The 17,916-nt window shown below is 46.9% G+C and overlaps 1 protein-coding gene across 1 annotated transcript in view; it reads left to right on the top strand.

The window, feature by feature from the left end:
* Srgn (serglycin) overlaps positions 1 to 17,916 on the top strand; it is a 32,762-nt gene that overhangs the window by 1,755 nt on the left and 13,091 nt on the right. The window contains exon 2 of the mRNA XM_055598917.1: positions 15,161 to 15,361. Within this exon, the coding sequence (XP_055454892.1) occupies positions 15,286 to 15,361 (76 nt within the window). The 5' untranslated portion in view covers positions 15,161 to 15,285. The remainder of the gene's footprint in view (positions 1 to 15,160; positions 15,362 to 17,916) is intronic.

The raw sequence follows: 17,916 nt of genomic DNA, 5'->3' as shown, positions 1-17,916 counted from the left end.
CACACACACACACACACACACACACACACACACACACACACACACACACACGAGACAAGAAGACCCTTCCATCAGGCTTCTCCCTGGGGCTCACTGGCCAGCCAGAGTAGCTTACTGGGTGAACTCCCAGCCAATGAATGACCCTATCTTGTGGCTGGAGAGATGGCTCAGTGGCTTGGCTCCGATGGGCCAGGGCACTACAACCCAGCTCCCCCGGGGGCTGGGATGCACCGCAGTGAAGTGTGTCTGTCTAGCGCGTGCAAGGACCTGGGTTTGAGCACCATCCCGGCTGAAGCCTGGAGCCCGGGAGCGTGCGCGCAATCACAGCACTCGGCAAGCGAGGGCGGGAGCTTCAGGGGAGGCGGTTCTTCTCAGTTGTATAGCAATTGAGTGTGAGGCTAGCCTGGGCTACGAAAGACCCTCTCTCAAAACTGCAGGTCCACTCAACTCAACCCTTCTTTCTGCCAGCTGCGAGGATGAGGTAAAAGCCCTGTTTTCACAGCTGTAGACAGTGAGTTCAAGTAAGTTTATTAGGCTCCCCAGGTCATTCATGTGACAGACGGGCACAGTTCGCTCTGCCAAGCTCTTTGTCCTGCGCCGTCTGTAGTCGCGGACCCAGCCAAGTCTGCGCCTCAGGCTGAGTTGCCCTGGGTTCGGTCAGTCCCCTCGCCCCACTGCGGGCCCCCACCTGCCTAGACTGCCACCTTTTGACACAGTTCCTCATGTGGCGGCCCTCAAACCATGAAAAGTATTTTCGTTGCTACTTCGTAACTGTAAATTAGCTGTTATGAACCATAATGTAAATATGTGTATTTTCTGATGGTCTTAGGTGACCCCTGCGAAAGGGTCGTTTGACCCCTCCCCTCCCCCACACTCTGGTGGGTCTTTTATTTTTTATGCTTTCTTTTTATAATTTTTATTTTTTTTTATATTAATCACAGGTTATTTACTTTGTATCCCAGCCACAGCCCCCCTCCCTCATTCCCTCCCAATCCCACCCTCCCTCCCTCATCTCCTCCATGCCCCTTTCCAAGTCCACTGATAGGGGAGGTCCTCCTCCCCTTCCATCTGACCTTAGCTTATTAGGTATCTTCAGGACTGGCTGCAATGTCCTCCTCTGTGGCCTAGTAGGGCTGCTCCTCCCGGGGGGGGGGGGGTGGTGGTCATAGAGCCAGCCATTGAGTTCATGTCAGAAATATCTCTCTTAAAAAAAAATATATTTAAAAAAGATTTATCAGTGTTCTGTCTACAAGTATGTCTGTGAACCAGAAGAGGGCACCAGACCTCATTATAGATGGTTATGAGCTAACTATGTGGTTGCTGGGAATTGAACTCAGGACTCAGGACCTCTGGAAGAGCAGCCAGTGCTCTGAACCACTGAGCCATCCCTCCAGCCAGCTCCAGTGGGTCTCATGTGCTGACATCATGTGGAGTCAGGAGGGGAGGAGGAGCATGGAGTCAGGAGGAGGAGGTTCAGAAGCAGGATACTGGACCAACACATGAAGCTAACCCAGCTCCAGGCTCCCCTGCCTGGGAAGGGCGAGCAGCGTGACCCTCCCTTCATCCAGCCCGTCTGCTCTGAGATAGTGAACAGCCTGTATTCAGAACTGACACAAGCATTGGGTGTCTCAAGGCTTGTGTCCCTCCTTATCTCTGGACTTGGACCTCTTTGGGGCCTGTGTCACACACCCTCTGGGGGACTTCTCCTTATCTCTGTTTCACATAAACAAGCACAGGATATTAGATGCCAGCCCAGGGCACTACCAGAATAGACTCTCCCACAGCATTGTCAGGGCAGGATTAAGAGGTCTGCCTGGAAATTGTTGCACAGGTATCTGTGTTTGACGAAAACATTCTGTTTGTGCAGGGTTGGGAGATGGTAGATAAGATCTCCCCCAACTCCTCTCTGTGTGTGTGTGTGTGTGTGTGTGTGCATGCTCGCGCACGCGCTTGTGTGCCTGTGAGTGAGTGTAGGGTGAGTGTGAGTTTAGTTCCTCAGGCTCCATCCACCTATTTTTGGACATAGTATCTCACAGGTCTGGAGCCTGTTGATTCAGATAGGCCAGTGATCCAGTGAGCTCCAGGGATCTGCCTGTCTCCACTTTCCTAACGCTGGGGTCACAAACACAGTTTACCAAACCCAGGTTGGCTTGGTTGGTTGGTTGGTTATTTGGTTGGTTTTGGTTTTCAAGATAGGGTATCTCTGATACCCTGGCTGTCCTGGAACCCACTCTGTAGACCAGGCTGGCTTTGAACTCACAGAGATCCACCTGCCTCTGTCTCCCGAATTCTGGGATTACAGATGTGCTCCACCACTGCCCTCCTGGGGTAGATTTTTTTGTTTTCTTTAACATGTGTTTTGGGATTAAACTTGTGCTTGCAAACTGAGCTCTGTCCCCAGCTCTGTGATTAGGCTTTAGCAAGCCAGCTCTGTTGTGCTGGGTGATTGACAGATCTAGACTCTTCTCCATTCACTGAGGCCCTGAATTAAAGAGGTCCTTCCGTAAAGGGGGGGGAGGGGCTTATCATCATAAAGATCAAATTATACTCTCAGCTCCCTTATCTGTACTGTACCAGAGGACTTCAGAAAGAATTTAATGCATACATCTGTGAAAAGCACAGAGATAAGGCGGGGGCTGTCCCTGCCTTCTATGGGTGAACTCAATTACACCCAGCCAGAACAGAACAGAGTGGCCGCACACCAGTTTCCTCCCTCCTATCAGCCAGCCTCAACCCCCATCTGCTTCACAAGCACATGGAGATGTGTGGTCAGCTTGGCAGATGCGGCTGGGCTGCGGAGCAGGTGAGAGCTCCCCTGGTTCACAACAGGCCCCTCCTCACAGAAAAACAAAAGGCAGATGATCTCTAAGTTCGAGGCCAGCCTGGTCTACAGACTGAGTTCCAGGACAGCCAGGGCTACACAGAGAAACCGTGTCTCCAAAACCAAAATAGTAACAACAAAGACAGAGAAACCAAGACGAAAATGCCTGAGAACACGGGGAATCCATGACTTCTCCCTGGAATCCTCAGGTCTTACTCACATCATTTGATTCTAATGTTACAATTCACAATGTAGAGCAGGATTAAAGTCTTGGTTCTGTAAGTAGCAGCTTTTCTTTATATCTTTTATTTCCCTTCCACCTCTTTGCTTTCATTCCCCTTTTCTCTTTTAAAGACTGGGGTTCATTTGGCCCAGCCTCTCCTTAAATTCATTATGTAGGCAAGCAGGTCCTTGAACTCCTGTTCCTTTTTGCCTTTCCCACCCTGGTTCAGGGACTTCGGGAGGGAGCCACCATGCCTGACTTCTCTTTTCTTATTGGAAGATCTGTTACCCCCTGGTAACAGAAATTCCAAACTCCCCCTGGTTACACTCTGCTGCTGGCTAATCTTCTAAATAAGGCATTGTTTTAACATGATTGAACTCTCCTGTGCTCAAAAATAGGCATATTTTCTCTTGCTCCATCACCTGTGGAGAGGAAAAACTGCCGACGGGATGTTCTTTCAAAGCTCAAAAACAATCTCGTGGTGGCGGGAAGTCTGTCTCTGGGGCAAGGGGACCTGGCTCCTTTCCCTGGGCTGGTTTCCTGTCACCAGCCCAAGGAAAGCATTAGAGCTGCATAGGTGCTCTCTCCTGTTCATGGATGGGCAATGAGATTGAGCTCGGGGATAGCCAGGGTCCAAAGCAAACCACACTGTGCGCTTCTGTCCCTGTTTGAAATTTTATTTGGGTTTACTCTATTGTTGTTGTTTTGCTTCTTTCTTTCTTTCTTTCTTTCTTTCTTTCTTTCTTTCTTTCTTCCTTCCTTCCTTCCTTCCTTCCTTCCTTTCTTCCTTTCTTTCTTCCTTCTTCTCTCTGTCTCTCTCCGTCTCTCTCTTTCTCTGTGCTTTTTGTATGACAGGGTATGGCTGCATGGAACAGGCTGACCTGGAGCTTGAGCGATCCTCTAAGACTAGGATAATAAATAGGTGTACATCACCATGCCAGACAATTTATTGTGTTTTATATTCTGAATTTTGGAATTAAGTGAAAGTATAAGGAACTAAGGAGCCTTGCCTAGGCACTTGGGCCCTGAGCCTGATACCCAGCACTACAAATTAAAAAAAAAAAAATCAAAAGATGTTTGAGAGGGGTTGGCAAGATGGCTCAGTGAATATATGTTGCTGCTGCCAAGGTTCCCGATGACCTAAGTTCCATACTGGGGCTCCGGGTGGTGGAAGAAGAAAACTGACCCCTATGAGTTGTCTTCTGGCCTCTACATACATGTCACAATAAGGAAATAAAGGCGTGTGGGAGTGTTGGACAGACGGCTCAGCAGCTAAGAACACGTCCTGCTTTTCTGGAAGACTCCATTTCCGTTCCCAGCACCCATGTCAAGTGACTGACAACCTCCTGCAAGGCCAGCTGCAGGGGACTGGCTGCCTCTGGCTGCTGAGTACCTGCTTAGAGAAGCATGTACCCACACATAAACACACATGTAGGAACATAATTAAAAATAAAATAAAAAATCCAGGCATTGTGGTACACCCCTTTAATCTCTGCACTTGGGAGGCAGAGGCAGGTGTATCTCCGTGAGTTTGAGGTCAGCCTGGTCTATTATAGTCCAGGACAACCAGAGCTCTGTTACACAGAGAAACCCTGTCTTGAAAAAAAAAAAATAAATAAAATAAAATAAAATAAAAGGTGTTTGGACTCAAGATATAACCTAACTAGTTCAGCTCTTGAATATATGTATTTGCAATGGAAAAACTGATCTCATAAGCCCCATCCCACACCCCCAACTTAGGTGCTGGAATCAAACCCGAAGCCTCAGGCACACAAGACAAGTACTCACCATCAGCATCTAGCCCAGGTCCTCCCAGCATTTTATACAGATTAGTGTTCATTTTGAACCCAAGGGCCTAGCATGTCAGACACTCTGGGGTGTCTGGTGGAAGAGACACTGTCCTTGAGCTTGCCCTGAAGTTCCTGAGCTCTGAATTTCTGAACAGTAAGCACAAGCTAGACCATTTCCGTGTCAATGCCTGTGAGCTCAGCTGCTGTGAGTAGGGACTCCTCTGGCCTTTTGAAAACACATCAGTGAGCAACAGATTCCACCCTTGTGTGCTTGGCATCCTACAGGCATGGCAGGTGATGAGTTAATGCTATCGGGAGGGCTGAGGAGGGAAGCTAGGGGGCTGTGGGGATGTCAAAGCGTTAGTGAGGTGTCTGAGCCCACTTCCATGAGAAGGTGCCATTTCAGCCAAGATTTGATCCTGGTGAGGGACTAAGCCCTGTCAGGATAATGGGGCTAAAGCTTTTCGGGTCTGGGGGGGCAGCCAGAGTCTGCAAGAAATAAAATCCAACACAAACAGCAGGAAGGGGGCCGCCCGAAAGATAAGGAGTCTGAGAAAGGGCCAAAGGAAGGGAGGCCCATTCAAACTGTGCTGTGGCTGCCCTGTGGGTGGGGTGATTTACCCCATCCTGGACCAGCCCTGTGCAAAGCCCTGGGCTAACGGAAACCAGACCGATGCGGCTTGTGGAAATGGCTCCTATCCCGGCTATTTCACAAGCACACGTGGCCTTGAGTAAGCAGCCTGTTCTCTCCTGGACCTCAGTGGTTTTGATGTGAAAGATGCCCAGAGCCTATAACCCCAACATTTTGGAGGCTGAAGCAGGAAGATCTAGGTCAGCCTGGATCATTGACCTCATTCTTGGTGACCGTCAGTGTCCTTAATGATGATAACAGTGCTATAAAGCAGTATGTACAACAGCTGCTTGTCTGCATGTGTGCGCATGCGTGTGGGTGTGCGCATGCGCGCACGTGCGTAGTATTGGGGAGTAAGCGTAGGCCCTTGCTAGGCATGCGTGCTACCACTGGATACCCCCAGCCCTTCGTTCCTCTGAGACACCCGGTCTCCACAAGCTGTCCAACCTGGCTTTAAACTCACCCTGTAACCCACGTGTGTCTCGAACTTTCAGCCCTTCCATCTCAGCCGCCCGAGCAACTAGAATCACAAGGATTAATGATGCTACACTCGATATTGAAGCTTTTCTGTTTTGCTTTCTTGAGACAGGTCTCACTATGTATAGCCCAGGCTAACCTCAAACTTACTATGTAGCTGAGGATGACCTGGAACTCCTGAGTTGGCCTGGAGCTACTTGTACCTCTCAAATGCTGGGGTTATAAATGCGTGATAGCGTGCTCAGCCTGCTGATATTGAGAGTTTAAAAAGCGTGTGTGCATGTGTGTGTTTTCTCAGAGCACAACCTGCGGAAGTTGGCTCACAAACTTATGTCATTAAACTCTAGTGGCAGGTTACCTGCTGAGGCATCTCCCTGTACTGAGACACTTGTTTGTTTGTTTATTTTTGCTTTTTCGAGACCAGGTTTCTCTGTGTAACAGTGTTCTGGCTGTCCTGGACTCACTTTGTAGACTACCCTGGCCTCGAACTCAGTACTGAGACTTTTTAACATTAAAAGCAAAACCAGCAGGATGGTGGTGCCTCATACCTTTAATCCCGGTGCTCGGGAGGCAGAGGCAGGTGGTTTTCTGTGAGTTCAAGGCCAGCCTGGCCCACAGAGCAAGTTCCAGGACAGCCATGGCTACACAGAAAAATCCTGTCTCAAAAAAACAAGCAAACAAACAAACCCGCAACTGACCCGGCTTGAGGAAAAGCAAGAGGTTGGTCTTTGGTCAGGGAAAAAAAAATCAATGAAATCCAGGCCTGGGGCTCCCTGGAGAGCACAAGGCCCTGGGTTGATCCTAGAGCTGAAATGTAATAAACGAAAGGTAAACGGTCCTTTCCCACTGCGCCATACTTCCCACACCACACACGGTTTGCATTGTGGGAAAGTCTGCAAGCAGCTAACTGTCTGGCCGTTGGGAAGGTTTAGAAAGTATTGTGTAAATGGTGGGGGTGGGGGTGTCTCTGACAAAAAAAAAAACAACCCAGCAGATGTCTTAACCTTTAGACAATAGGAAACTAGTGTGCTCAGATAGCACCCCAGAGCGCCACCAGTGACCCTGTAATGGCACATGCTTCGTTTACCTCCACTCTGGCTTTCCTTGCTTAGGGCAGATGGGGGCATTCAGGTTTTGCTTTGTTGTTTTGTTTTGAGAGCGTCTCACTTCGTAGTCTTGGCTGGCCTCGAACTCACAGATCCGACCGCCTCTGCCTCCTAAGTGCTGCAATTAAAGGCGTGTGCCGCTATGTGAGGTACATGTTTGGATTTTCACTACCAGGACAGAGGTGAGATGGACTTGCTGGGAAAATAGCAGTAATAAAGAAAATCCCTTCCGCCTATGTAAGAGAGCTCAGGCAAGGGCCACAAAACGGGGTCAGAGTGCCAGACATTGAATCCCAGTTGTGTTTAAACCTCTTTGTGACTCAGTTTCCTTGCCTGCATCATAGGTATGTAAATGATGCCTGAAGGATGGGGGTGTGGTTTAGTTGGGAGAGCATTCAGGGAGCTCTGGATTCCATCTTCAGAACTGCACGGACTCTGCGTGTGCATACAAGCCTGTGACCCCAACCCTTGACAGGTGGAGGCAGGAAGATCAGGAGCTCAAGGCCATCCTTGGCTCCATAATGAGTTGGAGGCCAGCCTGGGCTACATGAGACCCTTGATTCAAAAAAAAAATTTTTAATCAAACAAACCCCACCGAAACAATACTTTAATATGTGATCAAATGATGATATTTCTAAGAGTTTATACTGTTTTCCCCTATGTTGAGATTCAGTACTTTACTTTATAAAGATAGCTCATCCTGGGTTGGACTTGTCTGATTTCATGCCCTTGATCGCCATAAATGGCCACCATGCTGAAGAGTGCAGGTCTAAGTGATAGAAGGGTTCATAGCAGTATGGGCCTGGGTAGGCTGCTCAGTAACACCCCAACCCCATCACAGTCTGATGGCCGGAAAGGCCTCTGAGTGAAGGATCTGATGGTTGTATGAAATATGAAGGGCCTGCATGAACTCTGTGATTCCAAGATTGAGATTTTAAGCTAAACTGCTGAACAAGCTTCTATTCACTCATAACATTCTTTTCCTTCTGCAACATTAACCCCAGCCTCTTAACTCAACCTCTTTTTTTTTTTAAATATACAAGTCTCATTGTGTAGTTCTGGCTGGCCTGGAACTTACTGTGTAGCCCAGGGTGGCCTCAGACTCAGAGAGATCTGCCTGCCTCTGCCTCGTGGGTGATAGAATTTAAGGTGTGTGACACTAGGCCTAGTATGAGGATGTTTTTGTTCTTTTTTGGTCTCCTTCTAGGCAGGCAGGGTGGTCTTGAACTCAAAACAGTCCTCCTGCCTCACATCCCCAGGGCTGGGATTACAGATGTGACCCATCACACTCAACTCTGTCTTGAGGATTAAATTTTAAAATGACCAGCACCAGCCTTGTAATGATTCTCATTCTCTGTTAAGATGAAAATGTCAGACAAAAGCTTCAGTTGGAGAGGAATGGATTTGGCTTAATAACAAGGCATGGGCGCTCTGTGTCTCACAGTGTTGTATCCCATGGACCTTCAAAAATTACCCATCACTTCTCAGGCCACTGTGGAGTTTCCCTCACTTCCACGTGTGTTTGTAGGCTCACTGTGACAGCTCCCTCACTGCAGGAGAATACAGGGTCATAGCTTGCTTTCAGAAAGAGCAAATTCAGAGTTCAAAGTACAGTCCCTATGGGATGAGTGTATTCCATGTTCACAGCATCACAGAGCTGAAAGGTTATGAGTGGACTCATTGGCACTTGGGGCTCAGTTGTAATGTGCTGTGGGTGAGAACTCATGCTTGTAATCTCAACACCTGGTAGTCTGAGGCAGGAGAATTGCTGCAAGTTCACATCCAGCCTGTGTTAAAGAATGAGACCTTATCTCAAAGATCAAAGAAAAATATTTTAAAGGAAACGAATGGGTTTTTGTATGTGTGTATTGTTATCTTTGTGGGTTTTGCTTTGTTTTGTTTTTTGAGACAGGGTCTCTCTGGAGAGAACAGGCTGGCCTGGAACTCACAGAGATCCTCCCTGCCTTTGCCTCCCTGAGTGCTGGGGTTATAGGTGTGCCCCACCACACTGGGATCCTAATGAATGCTTTTTAAGTGTTCTCATTTCAAAGACATATATGAAATAGCCTATTTGGCTCAAATGAGTTATTTCAAAGTGCAAACATATTCCAAAATGTCGCTTTGATAAGTAAAGATCATTTTTGTCAGCCAAAAAGTAAAAAAAAAAAAAAAAAAAAAAAAAAAATCCATTTTTTAGGGGAAAAAAAAAAAAAAAAAAAAAAAAAAAAAAAAATTCCATTGTTTAGTGGGTAATAGAAAAAGAATTTAACAGCGAGTTTGACAACCTGAGTTTAGTACCTGGGACCCACATGGCGGAAAGAGAGAAGTGACTCCTGAGATTTGCCCTCTGACCTCCATAAGTGTGCTATGGCACTCAAAATGCCTACAAGTGCTCTAACACACACACACACTGCAAATTATGGGATTATGCCTTCACTGACTGTCCGCAGAGCCTATGGTAGTGAGATGGGAACTATAATGGGTGGGAAGAATATTTCGTGCTCTCCTTGGAAGCTGAGAAAAGGTCGCATTGACAGGAAAGCTGTCACAGGAGGTTCTTTGGGGTCTGAGCCTTAAGTGAGGCCTGTGAGCTCAAGTTGCTTAACTCCATAGCCAACGGTAGCAGCCATGGGTGGGAAGAGCATGTGCAGGATTCTGGACACACTCCGTACACATTATTCTGGATGAGTGACTCTATATTTGGGAACTATAATACACGGGCACACTTAGAAATTCCACAGACTTGTTTTGCTTTCCCATCCTCACCAGTCCAAAAGGAGAGCGAGCTCACCCTCTCTTTCGAGCGCTGCCCTTTGAGCGGACACAAACACATCCCCCTTGGTCTTCTCTGAGGTAGGATGTACCCCCAGGAAGTCTGGCTTGACTGAGGTCGGGGCTTCCCCACTCCTCAGTTTAAGATGTATTTGCGTATCTATCTTTCAGTCTTGGATGTGTTTGTTGAAGTGGGTCTCACTTTCCTATTTCCAAGTGCTTGGCAAAAAATTGAAGTGGAAGGGACCTCACTTTCACGCCCCAATCTAATGAGAGTGCTTCCTGGATGCTCCAAAATCGGAAGACACTTCATTTGTGACACAGCAGGCCTGGCTGTTTCTCCCCCAAGTGTTCTTTCTTTCCCTGGCTACAGTGACTTTCAGCTCCACTGCCTTGAGGTAAACAATAACAATACTAGCTACTATCATTGCTCTGCTGAGGATCAATCCCAGCCTCAGGTTGGCTAAACACACGCTCTCCCACGGAGTGGTGTTCACAGCCTTAACCACATTTCTTTCGCAGGTGTTTTTAAGACCTGGTCTCTGGCCTGACTTCTTTAGTCTCATTGGGCAACCAGGGAGGTTATCCAAGGCTTGCTCGCCATTACATTTTTTATTTTATTTTTTTTTGTTTTTCAAGACAGGGTGTTGTGGTAAATATAGAAAGGGCTTTATAGTGTTTATTATTAACCCTATGATTATCATTCTACTTATACACCACAATAACACGATTTCTCTACGTAGCCTTGGCTCTCCTGGCTAGCCTGCTCTACTCTGTAGACCAGGGTGGCCTTGAACTCAGGGATCCACCTACCTCTGCCTTGAGTGCTGGAATTAAAGGGATGTGCCGCCATGCCCAGCTTATTAAAATATTTTTAGTTAATTAATTAATTTCCTGTGTATGAGTGTTTGGCCCACATGGAGGTGGGTGCAGCACATGTGTGCTCGGAGCCTGAAGAAGCCAGAGGTGGGCTTCAGATCCCTTGGAACTGGAGTTACAGATAGTTGTGAGCCACTGTGTGGGTGCTGGGAGTCAAATCCAGGCCCTCCGGCATAGTAGCCAGTGCTCGTAACTGCTGAGCCATCTCTCTAGCCCCTAAAATAATTTTTAAGTTAAATTTTTTGTACACTATCAAGATGATTTCGGGGGAGGGGAGGCCAGTTTCCCCCACTTACATGTTGGCTCACAACTCTCTGTAACTATAGGTCCAAGGGATCTGCCCCTTGGGATTCTGGTCTCCCTGGGCACCAGGCACACATGGTACATACATACGCACATGCGTGCTCATACACATAAAAAAAAAAGTCTTTAAAAGAAAAAAACAAAACAAAACACTTCTCTAGGGTCTAAGGAGATGGCTCAGTGGTTAGAGCCTTTGCCCTGCAAGGGTGAGGACCAGAGGTTTTGTGCACACCTTTAATCCCAGCATCTGGGAGGCAGAGGCAGGCAGATTTCTGTGACTTCACGGCCAGCCTGGTTTACAGAGCGACTGCCCAAGGCAGCCAGGGCTACACAGAGAAGCCCGTCTCAAATGCTCAAATCCTCTCCCCACCCCCGAAAAGAGATCTTGCCTCAGTGGATAGGCTAAAGAGCAGTCAAGGAAGACTCCCAAGGTCAACCTTGTGCCTCCTCACTCTTGCACACATGTACACGAACACCTGAACACGCTTATGTCCACACACATCCATATGAGAGGAAGAAGAATTTTCCTAAGTGTTTTGAGTGTTTTGTCAGCTGACTAATATGATAGATGTGATTGATAAGTTTGTCCCATAAAATTTTTCAGTTTAGGGCTGGGAACACAGCTCAGGGGTACAGTGCTTGCCTGGCAGGTGTGAGTTCAAAAGCCATTCATAGTACTGGGATGGGGGTAGGAGGCAGAACATTTGAATAGTGTACATAGGAAACATTGACACCCTCCTGTCTAGAAAATTGTTTACTTTTAAAAATCAATAGCTAGAGGAGCCCATGATATTCTGCAACAGTCAAAACCATACCATCGAAATAGAATTGATGAAGCCGAGAGCAGTGATGTATGCACATGCAATTCCAGTACTCCGGAAGTTCGAGGCCAGCCTTGGCTACATAGCAAGTGTAAGATCAATATGAGCTACGTGAAATCCTGTCTCAAAACAGCAGGAATAATAACTGTTGTGGGGTCAAGACTAGAACATGTGAGACCACAATCAGTCAGCCAGAATTTATCCAGTGTCGGGGGGTGGGGGGTGGACATAGGTACGCTGAGGGCATCTGCAAGCTTTCAGAAGAGAAGTAGCTGTTTTCACATTCCTTTATCCTTTAATGGGCGTTAAGCTGTGATGTACCAGGAGCCGAGCATGGAACAGAGAGGCCAGGCTGGCCTGCCGTATAGCAAGTTCAAGTCCCTGGCTGCCATCTAAGAGACAGGGAGACTATCTCTTACATCTTTGGTGTGTGAGTTGCTGAGGATTGAACCCAGGAGCCCCTTGTGTGCTAGGCAGACATTCTGCCATGATCAGGGCCGCGTCTTGTAGCCCAAGCAGCCATTAAATTTCTAAGTAGCATTTCACTTTTTTTTTTTTTTATGTTTGCAATGAAGACAAAGGGAGGGAAAAAAAAGCATAAAATAAGAACCAACCCAAGTGTAGAAATTTAATTGGTCAATGTGGTCAGCGCCTGGAGATGGAAATGAAAAGGCCGTTAAAGAGCTGCTTAATGTTCTGTGGTTACACATTAAGGAGAGAGAACTTCCTTCTTCCTCTGTGGCTGGTAACTCTAACAGAATGTCAGGTTCTTTTGGGCAGAGAAGGAAGCAGGAGGTCGGATTGTGAAGTCTAGACAGTGCTGGGCTATGGATGAAGCTTGGCGTGGTTGGCACATACCGGTAATCATAGCACTGCAGAAGTTAAGGCAGGAGGACCAGCATGCTGTTCAGGGCCATCCTCAGAGTTCAAGGCCAGCCTGAGCTACCAGAGACCCTGCCTCATAGAAGATAAAAAGCACGGGTGTGGTGGCCCATGCCTTTAGTCCCTGTGCTGAGGAGGCAGACGTAGGAGGATCTCTCCGAGTCTGGTCAGCCTGGTCTATGTAGTGGGTTCCAGGCCAATCACTGAGTTGGGAACTTGAGCTTGGAAAGCATGCCTATCCTAAAGGAAGCTTGGGGTCTGTGGGTAGTCCATCTGAATGAGCTACAAGACTGGCTGCGATCAACAGGATATCAGTGGGGCTACCCAGTACCGCCGGGTATAAAGAGAAGCAATAAAAAGTGATGAAGAGGGAGCCAGTGCGCTGGCTGCCATCAGGGAGAACAGTACAGTGAATTTTGGTTTACCAGCAAGTCGGCTTTGGCAATGAGCAAGCCAGCGCCTGCCCCAGGCCTGGATTATTTAGAGCCACTCTGTCTTTGTTAGCATGAATGGAAATGTGGAGCAGATAGCAATAATAAGCAGAAAGTAAGCAGTCCCTTTGACACACCATTCTTATTTCCCCTTCATCGCTCATCCATCCACGGAGTATGGTTTAGGTCACTTGTGTCCTGGAACAGGTCCGGCCACTCACACCAGATTGAAGGACTAGAGCCTTTCAGATCCTGGCAGGTAGTGGCCAGGGGCTCAAGAGCTCAAGGCATCCTTCACTACAGGACGAGTTCAAGGCCAGCTGTGGATACATGAGACCCTGTCTCAATAAATATGTATGTAAGTAAATAAATAATGTTTCCATAGCTCAGAGAAACAGAAAAAAGTCTTCAAGTGAGAAAAATCCCCCAAAGATCATTTTCAGGTACAATTTCTGTTTCTTCGGGTTTTCTTTCTGTTGCTGTAATAAACAAAGCAACTCAGGGAAGAAAGGGACAGTGACAGATAACTGGAATTCTAACCAATGCTATGCTAATATTCCACACAGGCCACGTGCTGGGTCTGTGTGCAGTTCGGTTACTCCGGCTGAGGAGTCCCTGGCTCTGAGGGGTTTCTGAGGAGAGGACGCTGTGTGCTATTATCTCTATCAGGGCTCCTGGGCTATTGGATTCTGAGGCCTGTCCTCAGCAGGAAACTGTAAGGAATCAGCAGGAAGCCCAAAACAAGGGAAGGGAAACTCCTCCCTCCCATCAAAGGGATAGCCAAGGGGTGGGAGCATGAAATGGAAAGTGGGCAAGAGTCTGAGCAGCCAGGAACAGGCACCCTGAAATGGAGAGTGGTTGTGTCTTCAAAGCAAAGAAGGGGAAAGCTGCCTGGGTAAAGGCAGGGTAGAAACCACCTTGCTGTGGGATCGGTACAGAGTGGCCATGCTCCAAAGCTCTGCCCTCTCCCCAGGACCAGGGAAAAGCAACTCCTTTATGCACAGGAGTGTGTGTGCGTGTCCTGTGTTTTCATGCCCCATGGCCCTCTGAGAGGGGAACCTGCCCTTGTTCCTGATTTCTGCCTTACTCAGGGCCAGAAAGATCCAAACAGACAGACAGACAGACAGACAAACAACACAATTGCCAAAGTAAACAAACAAAACAGGAGAAAGGATGAAAACAAGCATGGAATCAACCTCTGGGAAGCAGCTGCGGTAAAGGGGTAGAGAATGCTAAATATTATTTACTTATCACCGTTTTTTAATCTTTTATTTTTCAACCCAAAGTCCTCACCTATTTGTGAGGTAGAGGAAAGCCAGGGATCCAGTGAAAATACTGAGTTCTTGCTGAGTGTGGTGTGCGTGCCTACAGCGAGGCAGAAGCAGGTGGATCTCTGTGAGTTCGAGGCCAGCCTCGCCTACAAAGTGAAATCCGGGGTGGCCAAGGCTACACAGAGAAACTCTGTCTGGAAAAAGAAAAAAGAAAAAGAAAATACTGAGTCCAAGATGAAACGGAATGTTACCGGAGACCACTCATCCTAGTAGCTGAGAAACCAACCTGGAAGATTGCCTGCTTGAGCCTGATTCATTGAGCCAGGCTTCTCTTTGATGTGCAATGTGCTAGTGGTACCCGAACGCTTATTGCATCAGCTTCAAACAGCTGAGTTCTCATTTTTTAGATTGTTACCTGAAGAAGGAAGGGGGGAAAAAAAAGAAAGAAAGAAAAAAGAAAGAGGTGTTCTTCTGAATGCTGATTTGGCTTTTGTGACGGGAAAAACTTATTTAAAAAAAAAAAAACATTTTAAACATGAAAATGAAATGACAAACGGCAAAACTCTTTTTGGAAAAAAACAAATACGAAACAAGAAAACCCAATTCAAAACAAAACCAAACCAAAAAGCCTACAACAGCAAAAGCGTGGGGAGAGTCCGGAGGAGTTTCATCATGGGTAGGAATGGCTGTTTTTTGCAGCTTTCTTTCTTCTTCTTTCTGGGTGTTGATGTGGATCTCTTTCTATTTGTTCAGGAAACTGTGACGTGTGTTCTTGGGCAGGGTCTGAGGTTTTGGAACCTTTTTCTAAAAGGGACAGAGAGAGCACCCTGCTGCATTTGCTAATCGAGAGGCTGGCGTGCTGGGCTGAGCTGGTCAGGATGCGGCAGGTCCTCGTGGGCAGCAGGCTTGTCCTGGCTCTCGCCTTCATCCTGGTTTGGGGATCTTCAGTTCAAGGTAAGACTCGGGAATTTCACTCCTCTGTTCTCTGCTGTGAAGGCACTAGCATCCCGAGCAAAGGGACTGTCTTCGTTTGAAAGTGCAGGAAGTTTTATTGTGGGAAAGGAGGATTTGAGTCTGGTCTTAAAAAAAATTAAACTGTAAAGCAAGTGGGAGCCTTAAAAACGATCGAAATGACTAAAAAGTGCTCTTATTTTTTGATGAAGATGCGTGGTTTATTCATTAAGAGTTCAAGAAGTAAGCAGAAAATTACCCAAGTGACTGATGGATGGAGATGATAGCACTTGGGAATGTTCTAGAATAGCATCCTATCTTGGCGCTGTCTGCATGAATTCCATCTTTGTTTCATGGTAAGGTAGGGTCTCATGTAGTGTAAGCTGGTCTTCAACTTACTGTATGGGCGGATGGCCTGGCCTTTCTGGTCCTTTTGCCTCTACCTCCCAAATACGGGGATAGCAGGTGGATCTTGCCACGCTGGCTCCAACTTAGAATGCGTTCAGAGTGCACTGTTATCTTAATGGTGGGAGAGGCTTTAAAAAAAAAAAAAATTGGAAAGTGAAGTTAGTTTTTTTCCCCACCCTTATCCCCACCCTTATTCTTCTTAAGCTCGGGTCTTACCAAACATTCAATTTTGGCTAGGCATAGCTGACACTAACCCAAAGAACTATTTTAAAGACAGCCCAAAGAATGTTAGCGTTTGTGGCTCTTGTTTAGAGACGAGCCCATCTGAAAACCTCTCCTTAGGTCTGACTGTCATTAGGGCTGTTTAGTCACACAGAATCAACCCAAAACTTTTCCTAAGAAGAACATGAAAATGAAAAGTTTGTTTAAAGAGAAAAAAAAGGTACCATGTCTCCTTCTTTGATATATAAGGAATTACGTCTAAACGAGGCGGAAGGTCATGGCCTGATAAATAGGCAACAGGGTTCACGGCTGAGAAACACAAAGTTCCCTCAAATGGTAAAGGAAACGTTGAGTCACCGTGACATACTCCTGGGGCCGCTTCTTCGCAGTGACTCCTAGCTATGGTGTTCTTACTTCCGGTTGAAATGAAATCTCACAGGTAATCTCAGAAATCCCGTATAGACTGGAAGTTTATAAACTCATTTTTATCTGGTTACGCTAACGCTGGAGGAAAACAGGAAGCGATCTTGCCAAGCCTTGTTTCTATTTACAGCAGCTCTGTGATGCTGGAGCCTACACCCAGGGCCTCTTGCATGTCCAGGGGCCTCCTACCTGCATGTCCGGGGGCCTCCTACCTGCATGTCCGGGGGCCTCCCACCTGCATGTCCAGTTCTCCACCACCGAGCCTGAGCCGCAGCTCTCTCTTTGACACAGAGTGAAAGTTTTCAGATCCTTTAGGGGGAAACCTTTGGCTTGCTGTAACGAGTCCCCAAGTGCTCTGACAGGGACTGTGAATTCCCCATGTGTGGCACACGGACGACCCCGGCTGGCTCTGGGCTCATCTCTACCGGAGACCTGTATGTAAACCTTTCAGTTGCAAAAGCTCCCAGAAACGTCACACTGATTGTAACTAGATGGTAAAGCTAGACTGGAAACAAAACCGTGCACATTTCATCTTTATCAAGAAGGAAGAAGGAACCAAGTTGGGTGGCTTACACAGCACTAAGAGGCAGAGGCAGGGGAAACTCCATGAGTTTAAGGTCAGCCTGGTCTGCATAGTTCCAGGACAGCCAGAGCTACATACCTCAAAAAAGAAAAAAAAAAAAAAAAAAAAAAAAAGCATGGGGAGGGTGCAAGTGTTATGATTCCTGCTTGTCGCTTTAGCTCTCAGTTGGAAAGGGAATTGAAGAAAGGAGACAATGAATGAACCAAAAATCTAGGGTGTTTCCAAGGGGCTCTTGGCTCAAAACCTGATGCTCATATTTGAACGTAAAGGGAAATGGGTGCGTGGCTGTGAATTATTGGTACAGCGGCTACTCAGCAGCAGCGACACTGCTTGCCATACCTCTGTGTGGTTACAGGTATGAATCAATGGCACCCCTTCCTGTCTCCTTCCTTTCTTTCCTTCTTTTTTTCTTTCTTTCTTTTTCTCTCTCTCTCTTTCTTTCTTCCTTTCTTTCCTTCTTTCCTTCTTTCTTTCTTTCTTTCTTTCTCTCTCTTTCCTTTCTTCCTTCCTTCTTTTTCTTTTTTCTTTATCTTTCTTGCTTTCTTTCTCTCTTTCTTTCTTTCAACACAGGGCTTCAAATCACTTTAGCCCAGGCTGGCCTTGAACTCATTATTAGCAAAAGATGGCCTTGAGCCTCTAATTCTGCTTCCCAAATGCTAGAATTCTGTACCTCTGCTACCGTGCCTAGTTTACAGAGTTCTGGGAACCAAATCCAGACCTTTGTGTATGCTACACCAGCATCCTACCAACTCAACCACATCCCCAGACCTCTCCTTATCTTAAAAAAAAAAAAAAAAAGGTTTAAGGATCAGTATGTCTGTAGCTTTCCGGTTTGAATGATCAGATGTACCAGGCTTTTAGCTCGTTGATCTTAAGTTCATTTATCAGTTTTCTTTGATTTCCATAACAAAACACCATAGAG

The sequence above is a fragment of the Psammomys obesus genome, unplaced genomic scaffold, assembly GCF_907164565.1.
Source record: "Psammomys obesus unplaced genomic scaffold, mPsaObe1.curated_primary_1811, whole genome shotgun sequence".
NCBI classification, from domain to species: domain Eukaryota; kingdom Metazoa; phylum Chordata; class Mammalia; order Rodentia; family Muridae; genus Psammomys; species Psammomys obesus.
This window is presented reverse-complemented; position numbering and strand designations above follow the sequence as displayed.